At 45.3% G+C, this 15,185-nt stretch overlaps 1 protein-coding gene across 15 annotated transcripts in view; it reads right to left on the minus strand.

Moving 5' to 3' along the window:
* Positions 1-15,185, minus strand: part of ARAP1 (ArfGAP with RhoGAP domain, ankyrin repeat and PH domain 1) — an 826,919-nt gene that overhangs the window by 498,476 nt on the left and 313,258 nt on the right. For all 15 annotated transcript variants that reach the window (XM_085623389.1, XM_085623384.1, XM_085623387.1 and 12 more), the window contains exon 4: positions 11,200-12,058. In XM_085623389.1, coding sequence (XP_085479515.1) covers positions 11,200-11,972 — 773 coding nt within the window. In that variant the 5' untranslated portion in view covers positions 11,973-12,058. The remainder of the gene's footprint in view (positions 1-11,199; positions 12,059-15,185) is intronic.

Here is a 15,185-nt window from a genome sequence, read left to right on the forward strand (position 1 = left end):
CCCATCCTGGCGGAGGACCGGGGAAACGTCCGGTGCCCGCTACGGCCAGTCCAGCCCTGCTTACACCCCTTGGCAGAAAAAAATGTTGGGGTAGAGAGAGGGACAAAGCTCGGTTGCTATTGCAGCCACATTTTACCATCCGCAATTACTGGCCTGTAAAATCGGGGTCCATTGATCCACACTGAGAAAAACCAGGCACGGGAACACCAGGCTAGTTGTGATCAGGAGAAGAGGAATTCCAAACACAAATTTCGCTCCGCCTGACTCACAAGGCCGTAAGTAGATGTTCAATCCTGTTATGGCTGGGAATCTCCTTGGAAGGCATAGAGTGGAAAAATGAAAATACAGAACTCTTGCAAACTCAGGTAGGGTACAAAAAGGCTAAAAGAAGTCACATACTTCAGAGCGGTCACTCAAATCACTGATCATACTGTACAATCGGACAGCAACAATGATTGTCACTCAAATATCAGCTTTGTGTATATACTCAGTAATGCAATAATCTGTCTCAAAACATCCACTTCTTAGTTGAAAATACACATATCTCGCTATCGATTTGACACTTTTCATAATGGAAAAGTAATCACAATTCCCCAAAATGAAAACACATCATTATCTAAAAACACAAATTTGGTCAAAACATGGTAGCATTTTAATTTTATTAAACACATGATGGGTGCCCAAAAGTCAACGTGCCATTTTCATCAACTGCTCCTATGTACTTCGCCACACATGTCATATATCACTACGCGATTGGAGCGATGAACGCAATAGCTCAAGACTCCCACCATTAAGCTAGAGTAAGTAATTTACATCATCTTTCTGTGGATGCCACAATAAGGTAGGAATTGCCGTCATTATCCTAGGCCCTGTGTTATATAAGACACATCCTGTCATGGATGTCCACTATATGCCAGGAAAAGCCTATATTATTTCAGGGTTAGCATAAAGCAGGGTTTGCCATAGACCCTCACAATATTCTAAGAAATACCACCCATATACAGTGGGTAGTGGGCGCCATCGTGCAGTAGATGCCCACAATGTGTCAAGTATTACCACATTACACAGTACCAAGAGTGGCCCAATCATGCTATAGATGCCCACAATATGTCAAGAATTGCCACTTTTACACCCGGGCCAACAGTATCAAGGTTGGGCACCATATATATATCATGAATGCCAGCAATATGCTAACAACTACTACAATTATGTGAAGAGCCAGCATTTTGCCAAAGCTGGGCAGTGTGTACTAGCGCAGAATAGATGCCTGCAATAGGTCAATAATTCACTTTTAATCTTGACTATGAGCCATAGTGCCAATGAACCTATGTGAATGTTGGTCTATGAGCGCCTCTCTCCTGTTATCTTACAAAAAAAAAACATATTTAAAAATGGAATGCACCAAAATACTCATGTCCAGAAATCCACCAAAGGTGTGAAGGGGGATCCAGAAGAAACAACACTTGTCTCACCTGTGCGAGGCCATCTTTCCAAGATGCCACCATTTGATTTTATACAACATTAGGCAGCAAGAAGCCTCAAGGGGACATCTAACCTTCAAGAGACCTGATGGGCAAGTGTGGTACATTTAAAACAGTGACCTTTGCTTGTTCTTTAAAAGTAAAGCAACAGCTGTGGAATGCTTCACAGAAGAGTGTAAAGAAACTGTCAACTAACATGAAAAACTGGAATTTAGTTTCTACCAGATGCTTATCCAAGAGCAGTGAGTGACAGGCAGAAAAGCCTATTATCCTTCCAACTCAGCTGCATTACTGAGACATGTGCAATGGGCATGAGGCCAGCATTACTGTATGGATGTCACTCAATGGGGATGCATCCCTATACTGATACAATTGTGTGTACATCAGGGGAAAATGGCTTTATTGGACCCAAAAGAAGCAGATATACTGTCCTCACGCACAATCTTCCAAGCCCTCGGCTGCTTCCTCGTCATACTTTCACAGTGTTGGGTCGGTGATGAAGCAGTAATATTTTACTTTGATGCCAAGATTCCTTGTAATTGTATGTCCAAATACTTGCACCCCAACTCTGGAAATGTACAAAATGCAAGACTTCGAAGTCATACAAAAAAAGGTGGCGGAGAAACATCTGTGTAGAAACTGGTCTATGAAATGAGGGGGACCAGAAAGTGCGCCACAGTCCCTTATTGAGCACACTTGCATGCTTGCATACCTAGAGTGTAGGGATTTTCTAGTCTTTATGCCTCATGAGAACTGAAATGGTAAACTGGCTTAATTTTTAGTGTTTCACTTTTAAGCCAATGTGAAATTTGCCTGATTGGCGCCTTCATTAGTGTCTGTTTGATTGTTAAATGTTAAAACCCCTGGAGGCTCTGTTAGCTACCGAGGACAAGAAGACCCTCCATAATCCAGGCGACAATCAACTCTACTGAATCCATCACCGTTCTTTGGTAGGGTATGCTCAGACGTGAGTCCCTTGCTCACTTTGCCACTGGATTCAAGCAAGCCTGGCTGAAGACGGCTGAAATGCCAGAAACCGGTCCTAGGAAGCTTGTTTACGGTCCAGAGAGGAGCTGGCTTGGCAGTTCGGGCTGGACTGTTCCCATGAGGCACAGGGTCAGACTGATTTGCATATGGCCATGTCTGAACTGGGATGGCAGAGTGGGCTAAAGAACGGTGATGGATCAAACCCAGATCTGTTGACTGGGTGTGAGTGTTTGATTGGTTCTGATGCTCCGTCCATCACCACCCCCTTTTGTACTGCTTTGTTCGCCATAACTTGGCAGGGTATGCTCAGACGTGAGTCCCTTGCTCACTTTGCCACTGGATTCAAGCAAGCCTGGCTGAAGACGGCTGAAATGCCAGAAACCGGTCCTAGGAAGCTTGTTTCCGGTCCAGGGAAGGCATGGCTTGGCAGTTCGGGCTGGACTGTGCCCATGAGGCACAGGGTCAGACTGATTTGCATATGGCCATGTCTGAACTGGGGTGGCAGAGTGGGCTAAAGAACGGTGATGGAGCAAACCCAGATCTGTTGACTGGGTGTGAGTGTTTGATTGGTTCTGATGCTCCGTCCATCACCACCCCCTTTTGTACTGATCTTTTTATGTCAAGCATACCAAATATATCTTCCAGAGGCAAACTGCAAGTAATTCATGCTATCCTTATAAATTGAAATTCCATCTAGATTATTAGCATCTACCATCTGAAGGTGATGGCACAAAATATTAAGTTGTAAATATTATTATACCTGAATATCGTGTCAAAAATACTGTTAAAACAAAAATATGTCAAAAAATATCGTTGAGAAGGATATCTTTTTTTGGCAGGTAATAGAGTTTTAAGTAATATTGTTTTATTTAATATGGTTTACTTAAATATGGTTGCCAAAAATATCGTTGTTAGATTAATTTAATATATGTTTGCTAAAATCTTAATTTTAAATCGTTAGTACAGCTATAATTTTTTTAAGTAAAGTTTGAAATTTAAAAAAGTTTCCTTTAAAGAAAATGTAAATTAGTAATTTATAATGCAGCTGCTGGATGTTGGATTTGTAGGCGAATAGGTTGGAAGTAAATTAAATTGCAGTTCTACCTCTATAGTACTTCACTGCTACCTAGGACATACCGCTGCAGCCAACATTTACGCAGTTCCTATTCCGGGTCTGAACATTCCAACCCTCTACCGGGTAGATGCCCCCGACCCGAGCCTAATGCTGCCTCTAACGTCCGCTATCCCTACACCCTGCTCCAGTGCTATACCCGCAGACTCTGCTCCCTATGAACCTGCGCGCAACAGTCTCATATCGCTGCCAACCACACCTGCGCCAGCCCTTCACTACTGTCTCACACTCTAGTGTCCTTCCTCATGCACGCTTGCGACACGAGAATCCCTCCTGCGAGCCCGGCTGCTCCCACACCAGCCCACCTAGAGATCCAGCCCTACCGCTACCCCACTAGTCTCCTCCCTCCTCAGGGCCCCTTCTCAGCCAACATGTCCCGCCCGGCCATTGCAAAGGCGGGTGACAATGCCTTCACTCTGGTCTACCCCCCCAACCTTTCCAAAACCGCTGCTAAATCTTTCAAACACACCACCCTAAAAAACCACCCCGAGACATTGATATCAGACCTCCGCGTCAACTCGGGCAGTGGCACCTGCATAAATGACCTTATCTTCTATTCGAAAAAAACCGCCGCCTGGCGAAAAACCCTAACACACCTTCTGAATGTTCACTCATCTAAAAACATTCCCTATGGCACCAAACTTACTATTATTCCCTCTCCTACCCTCAGAGCAGACCTCACTATCACCCTCTACAAAAGCGGCATAGTCCTGGTCCAAGCCACAACTAATAACCTTAACAAATTCGCTGACCGGTTCACCCTCCTCAGAAACCACGTTCACGATACGGACAGGAGAACTGACTCCATCACCAGCAGCCCTCCGTCCTACCCGCCCACTATGCCTAGCAACCTGCATACCCCCACTACAGCCCCCACCATAGTTCCTCCTTCCCCTCCCAGCATACTCTGTGATCCTTACCATGGACCCCCCCCTACCCTAACATCGGCTCCTGAACCCTCGCCCCCCTCCCTGCCAACACCCCCAGCCCTCATCGACCTAGAAGCTTTGCACTCTAGAGCATCCACCCTAACTCAGAGCATCCACTGCTCCATTCTGGACCTTATGAACCTCTTGCACCTCGCTGAACTCGCCCTCGCGAACCTAAAACCTCATCCACCCCCCCCCCCCACAGTCAAATGCGCCCCCCATGCTCCCTCTCCCGCTTCCCTTAAGACACCTTCGCCCGCGCAAGCACCCCTGCCGCTTCTCTGAAGCGGAATCCCGAGCTCTGGCACTCTCCTACAATTCCCCACCCACCTCCCTTACCCCAGCTGACCTCACTGAAGACGAAATCCTTGCTATCCTCCAAGATTACAATACTGCCCTTGCCAACCCTTGCCCTCCTGTCACAGGTCATGCACACCCCATCAGCACGGTCACCATCAACCCCAACAGGCCAACCACACGACGTAACAGAAATGTGGTTAAAAGCAATCTTGCGCCAATTCTTCCATCCTCCCAGACACTTGACACTTCCCCAGACCCCCCACTATCAGGTCTCCTAATCAACTGTCGTTCAGCAGTTAAACATGCAGCCGATATCGCTGACCTCATCCTGCACAAAAACCTGGACTTAGCTATTCTTACTGAAACCTGGCTAAATGAATACTCCTCCCCTTGTCTGGACTTATTAGTCCCTCCTAATTACAACATTGCTAGGCTAGACAGGCAGTCGAACAGAAAGGGCGGAGGCCTCGTCTGCATCTACAGATCCTCCCTCCTGGTCAAGGAACTCGGAACGCTCACTACCGACTCCTGCGAGTATCTCTCACTCTCCCTCACCAACAACGCCCTTCACCTTTGTAACTTGCACATTTTTTACCACCCCCCTGGCTCTAATGACTCTTTCACCGATCACCTACTGGAAGTCATCACCTCAAAAATGTCCTCTAATTCCAAAGAGATCTTCCTTGGTGATTTCAATCTCCACTGGAATGACCCCAATGACCCTCACGTCAATACCATCAAAGACCTCCTAAATGACCAAGCCCTGATTCAATCCTGCTCCCTACCAACTCACTCAAAAGGAGCCACCCTGGACTGGATCATATCCAAGGACTCCGTAGTCAAACTCATCTCTATCGACCCTTGTGACTGGTCCGACCACCACACCATCTCCTTCATCCTACCCGGATCAATCAAGACTAAGCCCCCACAACCGATGATTCCCAAACGCTGGATCAGGGACACCAAAAATCTGGACCTTACGAAGCTGGAGGCTCGCTGCAAACTTGAGCTCTACCCGACCTCGAACACTACCTCAATCAATGACATCTATGACCATTATTCGGCTTCTATGTCGAACATTCTAGACGACCTTGCCCCCCTGAAACTAAAGAGAACACAAATCAAAGACAGAAACCCCTGGTTCTCCGCCTCCCTCAACTCAGAGAGGAGATCCCTACGTCAAGCCGAAAGAACATGGAGGCAGTACCCATCTACCGAGCACCTCAAACTTCTCCGGCAGGCAAGAAACTCCTACAACAGACACATCCTCAACTCAAAAAAAGATTACTTCAGATCCGAACTGGGGAATGCCACGAATAGGCCCCGCAAGCTTTTTGAACTGGTTAAACTTCAATCAAACAAGCTGGCCAAAACCCCTAAAGAATCCCCGAAATCTCTTATATCTTCGGATGAATTCTCCTCCTTCTTCGCCGAAAAAACTGCCTCCCTAGGAATCGAACTTAGTACCGCCTCTTGCGCTCAACCCCCTCATGACCAACTGCCTCCCCATGCACCCTCATCTTCGACCTTACCCAAAAACGAAGCTTGCTGGACTGACTTCAAAATCTACGACGAAGACTCCATTGCTAAAATCCTCTCTACATTAAAACCAAACAACCACTTCAATGACCCGCTACCATCCAACTGCCTCGCTGCGGCCTCCCGTGCCATTGTTCCTTGCTGGACCGCGATGATCAACGCCTCTCTCCAGCAGGGATCGATTCCGGACCCCCTGAAAACCGGCCAAGTCCTTCCTATTCTAAAAAAACCAACGCTTGATCCCGCCGCACCAGACAATTTCAGACCCATCTCTAATATACCCCTACTAGCCAAAGTGTTAGAGAAATGCGTTCAATACCAGCTTAGTCAACACATCGACAACTTCCACCTGCTGGACGACTTCCAATCGGGATTCAGACCAGGGCACAGCACTGAAACAACCATGCTCTACATTGTGGACGACGCCCTCCAAGCCCTGGACCAAGGCAAAACATGCCTCCTAATCCTTTTAGATCTATCTTCCGCCTTCGACACGGTCAATCATGATAAACTACTTGAACGCCTTAAACATAGGATGGGTCTGGATGGCGCTGTCCTTGAATGGTTCAGGTCCTTCCTCCATAACCGATCTCAAAGATTCCTCATTGACGGCAAACTATCCGCTCCCACCCCGGTCACGGTTGGAGTCCCTCAAGGCTCAACCCTGTCTCCTACCCTCTTTAATCTTTACTTGGAGCCTCTCACTGAAATTCTACGCTCCGCCAATATCTCCTACCACATGTACGCGGATGACACCCAAATCTACATCAATATCTCCTCACTCAAGGAGGTCCTCGCCCTGAACGAAACCCTGAAACTAACCGTTCAGTGGCTTGCCACTAACCAACTAAAACTCAACGCCAAGAAAACTGAATTTCTCCTGATCTCCCCATCCAAAGCCAACCCGGAGCTACAGGTGTGGTTCAAGGCCATCACAGCCCTAAATTGTCCCCCGACCATCGTGGACTCCGCCAAATCACTGGGCATATTTCTTGACTGCAACCTGAACATGCGTGACCACATTAATTCAATGGCCAAGGCAGCCAGATTCCACCTGAGCTACCTCTGGAAACTAAAACCCTTCATCGATGCTCCTGATTTGAAAATGGCAGTCCAAGCTCTAGTCATATCCAGACTGGAATTTGGATGCTCCACCCTCACAGGCCTACCCAAGCGCTCCTTGGCACCGCTAAAAGCCTGTCTCAACGCGGCTGCCAGACTACTCACCGGCACCAGGAAATTCGACCACATCTCTCCACATCTGAAAGCCCTAAACTGGCTCCCTCTAGAGGCCAGAATACAGTTGAAACTGGCGTGCATTACACACAAGGCCTTATACGCAAACTCCCCGGCATACCTCTCACAGAAGCTTGTGCTATCGGGAGGAAACAGGAAATCTCGCTCCACTAACAGTCTCCTGCTCCGACCCGCCCACTTTCGTAAAAAAAGAACCTACAATAGGGCATTCACCGGGGCAGCACCAAGAATTTGGAACTCCTTCCCGCCCGTTATCAGAAGAATCCCCACTCTTGCTCGCTTCAAGAAGGAAGCCAAAACCTTCCTCATGGGTAAATTCCTGTACTAAGTCCTCCTCTCAGCAGATATGACTTGCTGCTTGATTCCATGACTATTGCGTCTTCCGCAACCCTATAACCGGACTCCATCGAGACCCAAGGGGGCCACGGTCTCTGCCAACCCTAGCTTGAATTTTAGCTCTCATGTGTGCTCCCTTTGCCCCCATGCTCCCTCATCCCCCCCCACCTATATGTTATATTTCTTTGCTTTTGATACTTTACTGTTTGCACTGTTTCTCTATGATGTTTTTTCCCGTTAACCATGTAAAGCGCTCTGATACCCTCATGGGTCATGTTCGCGCTCTATAAAACACTAAAATAAAATAAAATAAAATAAATAAATGTAAATTAATTTTGTACTATAAAATAATTATTTTATTAATTAATTATGTAAATTGTTTTATTGACCAATAACTATTTTTTGTATTGAAATTTGATTTTGAACACAAATATTTAATTTTCATAATTTTTGAAAATTCTTTTATTAGTAGCAGGTTATTGAGTTTGGAGGGGAATATGGTGGAAAGTTCATTAAAATGGAAAACGTTTTATAGTAATGTTTTAATTTTAATTGGCAGTGAAGTATGTAATTACTTAATTATGTATTTTTTTTATTGTTGGTTGTACTTAAAGTTTTTTATTTTAAAAGTTATGGTATATTTGCATGTTGGCATTTTTGTTAATGATTGATATTTTAGTAGTGGCTTGTTTGTTTTTATAAGGGAATAGGGTATTAAAACATTTATTGGATATCATTTAATCGATGAATTGATCATTACTTATGTATTTTCTATAATGTCGGACATATGTACATTAATTTGTTTTAAATGTATTAATTAAGTCTTAAATGGTTTTAATAATTTACTTTAAAAGTATATTTTATTTACTGTATTCAATAGTTAGTATTGTGTTATTTATTTATTTTTTAAATAATTGTCTTCTTTAATATGTAAATTCATATATTTAGGTGCTTACTGTTCTTTTAGGCAGAAAAGTAAGTTATATTTTAGTTGTTTTATTTTAATAAAGTTTTAATTTTATTATTTGGATCTCACTTTTTTTTACAAATAGACATATATGAAGTAATTTTTATAGATATTTGGAAATTACATACTTAGTGGAAAATTATTAGGATGAAGAATGTTATCTGTAGTTCCTTCAAAGGTCTTCACTTTCCCTGTTGCTCTTGTTTGGACTGGAGTGGGAATACTTAATCTAACCTGTACACAGTCCAACACTTTCCCTACTATTGCTTAGACTAGAGTGAAAACAGTAAATGTAACCCCTCTGGAGTCCTACACTTTCCCTTCTTTTGTGTAGATTAGAGTGGAAATAGTACATGTATCCTCTTCGGAGTCCAACCCTTTCCCTTTTCGATATTTGTGTATTTCAATACATGTGTGTTCGATATTTTGCCATATAATCCCATCTGAACATATAATGGTCTCTTTCATATGCACAATGCCCTATTTGTAAACAAAAGCATTCAACTGCAAAGTCCCTAAGCAGAACTTAATGTAAAATGTGGGTTAGTTCTGTCCAAATACTTCTCCGTCTCTGGGCACTTCTTATGTGTTAAATACCCTAACCCTAAGATTAGCTGACAGAGCAAACCGAGCGCCTTCACTTCCTCTTGCTAGAGAAAAGCTACTTGAAGGAATTCTTATCTTGCCTAACCTATCCTCTCCGGATCTGTCCGCAGACCAGGCTGTCCATAATCACTATTAAAACATTGGAACGTTGGGAGCTCCTTTGAAGATAATGGAGTGCTCCCTGTTTCTACGGGCCGGTAAAGGCCCGCGGAGCAACATTCCAATGTTTTACAAAGGCCTCTCAGAGCTCGAGGGAATTTAAATCCCCTTGAGCTTCGAGAGGCTTTTGTTTTATTTGTTAGAACATTCTGCCCTCTAGTGCCAGAATGTTCTAATAGCCTTATAGCCCTTCGTAGCAGGGCTATACCGGCTATTAAAGTCCCGCTCCCTTGTTAAAGGCCCCCGCCTTTGGCTCGGGCCTTTAACGCTGGAGCGGGCCTTTAATAGCCGGTATAGCCCGCTACGGCGGGCTATAAGGCTATAATAAACCTAACCCAGGGTGCCTAAAAGGTAGACCCAGTCAAGTTTGCAATGACTTTGCTTTTAAGGGAGAAAAGCACTTAGGCCACTGCAGAAACAGGGGACCTCACTAGACAACAGCACTCAAGTCTTGCAAGCCATGTCTTCTGCACCTAAGGCCAGCTGCGCTGGTTGACCACGAGGTCACTTTGACACTGCGCCTGACAGTATAGAATTGCAGCACACATCATGTTTATTACTGTAACACTTATCAAGTCTTACAATAATTTGTATGGAAATTGGCCATAGGATGTGCCCTGCACTGTCAGTCACGCTATATCTGTAAGCGCAGGGTTGTGATTTCAGTGTAGAGCGAGACCTGAAGTCCCATTAAGCAATCCCTATCCCCTGAACCACCGACCAGCAGGACCGGGCCCACAACCCAACAGTGGAGGATGAGCAGGGACCATCAGTCCATGAACGACCACCGAGGTAAATAAATAAAACTGGAATTAAGATAAAAGCACTATGAGGCCACTCTTAACAAGGGCTTATGTCTTTCAAAGCACTCTTGGTTCCCACTGATTTTTCGAAGGTGTTTCACACCCTTCGACAGCGGCTGGGGGGGTTGGGGCTGGTGGGGGTGTGAAATGTAGGCATGAGTTCTTTTTAGCCCAGGGGGCTGAAACATATCACTCTCAAGAGAAAAGTCCAGTATAGTTGAGAAATTCCATACAATCAGACCCTACTGGCACTTTTATAGCAATTTATGTATTCATAGTGAAATGCGTAACAAATGCAAAATCTATACTACTGATATGAATAATATATTACGTTGTGTTATCAGACATTTCTTCCACATGGAAGCAGTATTTATGAAATTAACTTTATTCATGCTCTACGGCGTCACCATTAGAACTAAAGAAAACTCACTTTTATAGCGGTGTGTTATCTTGAAAGTCCCCCAAAAAATCAGGTGACATTTCAAATCCAATTCAAAGGGTTTTAGATAGGGTACTTTCTTGTTCCCTAATCTGAAGTAAAATAAACCGAACCATCCCTTTATATTTTTATATCGCCAAAGCATCAACGAGCATTTCGCAAATATGAAACAAAACTGCAAATTCTATATCAGCATATGTACATTTCTTTTACCTAAATCAGCAATTATTAACTCATCAAAATATGTTCTGAGTTGGAACTTACCTCATTGGTATCCGGGGGGGAAGCGCCACTTTTGGAGGTAAAATAGGCTGGCGGCTGGGTATTGGCGGTCCAGCTGCCGGCTTTTTCTTATCCCCAGAGCGCTTTGCCGGTAAGGGGGGAGCAGCCAACTTGAGCGTCTCCTCAGTGTTGTCATCTCTACCAGAATTACCATTTCTAACCACTGCGGTGGCAGAATTGTTACCCGCGGGGTTAACCAGGGCAGGGGTCCGTGGTTCTATGGGAGGCTGCAATGCAGAAGGTGTAAACTCTGGAGTGGTTAGGGAGATCCCTGAGGAAAATTTCATTGGAGGACGACACCCTGCTCTGGGGGGGATGGGAGGACATTGTTTACTAGGTTCTGAAAGGTTTCCTGATGTCACTGGCAACGGAATATGACCCGCTGTTGCCACACATGGCACATCTGTGACTGCCCCTACAGCTTGACTCCCCAGCAAAGGTTTCCCTGCTGGTTTCCGGGTTCTTGGCTTGGGGACTGGTCTTTGTTCACACTTGGGTAAGTCTTGCCTCCTTGTTATCAAACTGTCTTCAAGGCAGTCACCAGTGAAGCCCTCAGAAAAGTATTTTTCAATCCCAGTTAGGATGCGTTTGCGGTGGCCCGGTAAAAAGACTCCAATCTGTGCCAGACCTTTATCACTGAGAAGCTTGCAATCCGTTAAGAAGTGGTAGTCATTCTGCTCAAATGTATCCTTGTACTGCTCCAAGTGAAGGCTCTGCAGCCAGTCATGGACAGAGACGGATGGCCCTTCCATCATCTTGAAATCTTGAAAGGGACCGCAAAGAGGATAGGGCCGCAAGAGGACAGTGTGCTTCAGTTCATCTCTTTGCCGGGTACTTGCACCTAAAAGGAAGAAAAATACAACAAAGTTGTGAAAGAGGAATATGCACAAGTTGTCTTGTTAAAGATTTGAAATAAGTTACAACTCTTCAGAAAGGTGGATGGTGGATCACCTCTGCAAGATGGGGAAGTGGAATGGAATCTACATGCATGAATACGCCTTCAGCAATCAGAGGTCACAGAATTTGCCAATCACCAATTTAGCTGGTACTTAAATTACATCCTGATAGTGAAAAACACTCATGGTTGAACTGTCACACCCTCACAAGCCTATCCACCTTGTGTAACACTAATGTGAAAGTAGTAATTCATTCTTGCGTCATAGATTCAGGACATATTATTTCTCCAGATGGTGTATAAGGGGGATTTGGAGCAAAAGAACATTCGCTCACCTGACTAGCCGCATGCTGCTTTTAACACTGTGGAACATAACATTCTCTTTGAATGTCTGGCAAACCTGAGTCTGACTTGCCAGACGTTAATCTTGCTTAGATCTTTCCGTTTGGCTGTTAGTAGTCTTTCTACTTCCCCTTTCAATAAAAAGAAACTGTATGACATGGGGTTCCTCAGAATTCGACCCTTCCCCATTCTTTTTAACATATACATTCATGTTCTAGGAGGGTTGGCCAGGAAGTTTGAGTTCCTGGCAATCTCTTACGCAGACAATACCAAACTGTTGTTGAATCTCGAAAGCCTACTAGGCATCAATACCACACTACTCACAGGACCTAGGAGGGAGGCTACAGACCACACCGCTCCTCGCAGTAGGTTGTATGACAGAAGCACACATGGTTAAACCACGCCCGCCTCTACCACGCTGCCCCAACAATGAATGCATCTCAACAAGGCATTCCTTTACCACGCATGCCTTTACCACGCGATTTCAGGGTAAAGGCAGAATTGGTAAAGGGATATGCGTGGTAAAGATCACACCCTAGCCCCCCCTCCACCCGTTCTCCGCCCTGAGCACTAAAGCTGCTCCCAGCCATGAAAATTGTCCCTTCCCCCGCCCCCCTTAGCCCTAAAAACTGACCACAACGTCCTAGAAACTACCTCAGCCCCAGCCCCCCGCCCTTAGCCCTAAAAACTGACACCCCCACCCCTGAAAACTACCCGAACCTCCCTGCCTTGAGCCCTCAAACCTGGCCCATGCCCTATAAACAACCCGACCCACCTGAGCTCTAAAAACTACCCCCTCCACCCCCAAAACCTGGCCCCAGTCCCCCTTACTAGACCACGACCTCTCCTGATCCTTCCTGTTCTTGTGCCCGCCATCCGCTCATCTAGACCGGGCACTGCTTTAACCATGCTTATGTGTGGTAAGGCATATGCGTGGTTAATGCAAGCGTATTTCCGCTTGCAGGGAAACGGCATGCCTGGTTCAGCCCGCATTGTAAAGGCTGTTTCCCCTCGCAGTACATGGGTGGGTGGCTACTGAGTTTCTGAAGCTCATCAATAACAAGAGAGAAGGTTTGAGCATCAGCAAAGATTTTTCAGTTTGGTCCAATAGTCAATGACCTACCCCTACGGGCAGTGTACCCATACCTGATACATTTTCAATAATCTAGGTGTCTGGTCTGATGAGGAACCCAAGCTTCAGACTTCCTGTTTCCAGCTCCTTTAGGCTCTCTTACCTTCTGCTCAATCAGAGTCTCATGCCGCTGTGGGTGGCTCGCTCATCCTCTAATGGTGAATTATGCTAAAGCTACTTTACTGGGCTCCCAAATGCCCAATTCAAGAAGGAGAAGAGCCAACAAGCCATGGCACCTTTGGCTAACACTGGCTCCCCATCAAATGGTGTTTTCATTTAAAGGCGCTGCACGTGGTTCACTGAGCCTTCTGTCAGAAGGGACTAGATGCTTCCCAGCACCTGGCAGTGCTTGCCCTTTTCGCCTTAGATCTGGTTCTCTCTCGCTGCTGTTAAGAAACAACGCAGTCAGATAGACCGTTTCGGGTTCCCGGCTTTAAAGTTTAGTACGACCCCAAGACGCCATCTCCCTTCGTAAAAAAGCTGAAAACCTGGCTCTTCAGTTAACCTTTCTGGGTGCTGGTCTTGGGGTCCTGTTTTTTAATTCTCTTTCTATGGGTGTTTTACTGCTCACACCTCAATAATTTCAACGTCTTGGAAAGGCCCCATCCTAAAAGGGGACTGCACGAAAGCAGGTAACTATCACCTTTTTGGACCTAGAAGCCAAAGCATATGCACGGATACTACTGACAGATTTAAAAGCGTTGGTAAATGAAAACAATATCCCTCCTCTCTTTCAATCAGGCTTCAGGCCCAAAAGTTCCACCATGGATAATATCCTAGCATTGGGTTACCTGTCACATCCAGCTCCACATCTGACGCAATTGCCCCTCATCTGCTGCTTTGTGGATTACAGTGCAGCATTTGACCGTGTAGACCGAGGGAAACTGTGGGAAATACTATACTCCTAGGGAGTCCCCTGGCAGCTACTAAAAGCAATAATAGCCCTACACCAGGGAACCAGAGTCCGCATAAAGACCAGTTAATCCTCCGCAACAGAAAAGGTGTTTACTAACAATGACCTGAAACAAGGCTGCGTCCTTGCCCCACTACTATTTAATCTTTTACACAGCAGACCTGGGCAAAGCCCTGGATGGTGTATGCCTACTAACACCAAAGTTCAAGAAAATGCGGCTTCAAATCTTTCAGTATGCCGATGACATTGCAATAATGGATCACACGCGGACCGGCCTACAGAAAGCTCTAACGCGCTCCACAGCTACAATCAAAAGAATAACCTCACAGTGAACCAGGGAAAGACCAAGATAGTTATTTTTGGGAAGTATCCTCAAAAGAAAACTACCCAATGGCGCCTTGGCAATCAGCAAATAAAAACATGTACAAGCTACAACTTCCTCTGCGTCAGGCTATCAGATGGAGCAACACCAACGGTCCACTTAAAACATCTAAGGTGTAAGGGGGCCGGCAACATTTACGGTTTAAAGTGCCTAAATCAGCTGTTAAACACTCCTACCGCAGATCCCATTCTGAAAGTCCTGAGTGCCAAACTTGTTCCTTCCATCAATTATTGTCACTTTGCATTTCCCGGGGCCTTCAACAGGTTCCTAATGCATTTCCATTTTTCATCCAACAAAAAGGTCC

Source organism: Triturus cristatus, chromosome 8 (genome assembly GCF_964204655.1).
Source record: "Triturus cristatus chromosome 8, aTriCri1.1, whole genome shotgun sequence".
In the NCBI taxonomy this organism is placed as follows: domain Eukaryota; kingdom Metazoa; phylum Chordata; class Amphibia; order Caudata; family Salamandridae; genus Triturus; species Triturus cristatus.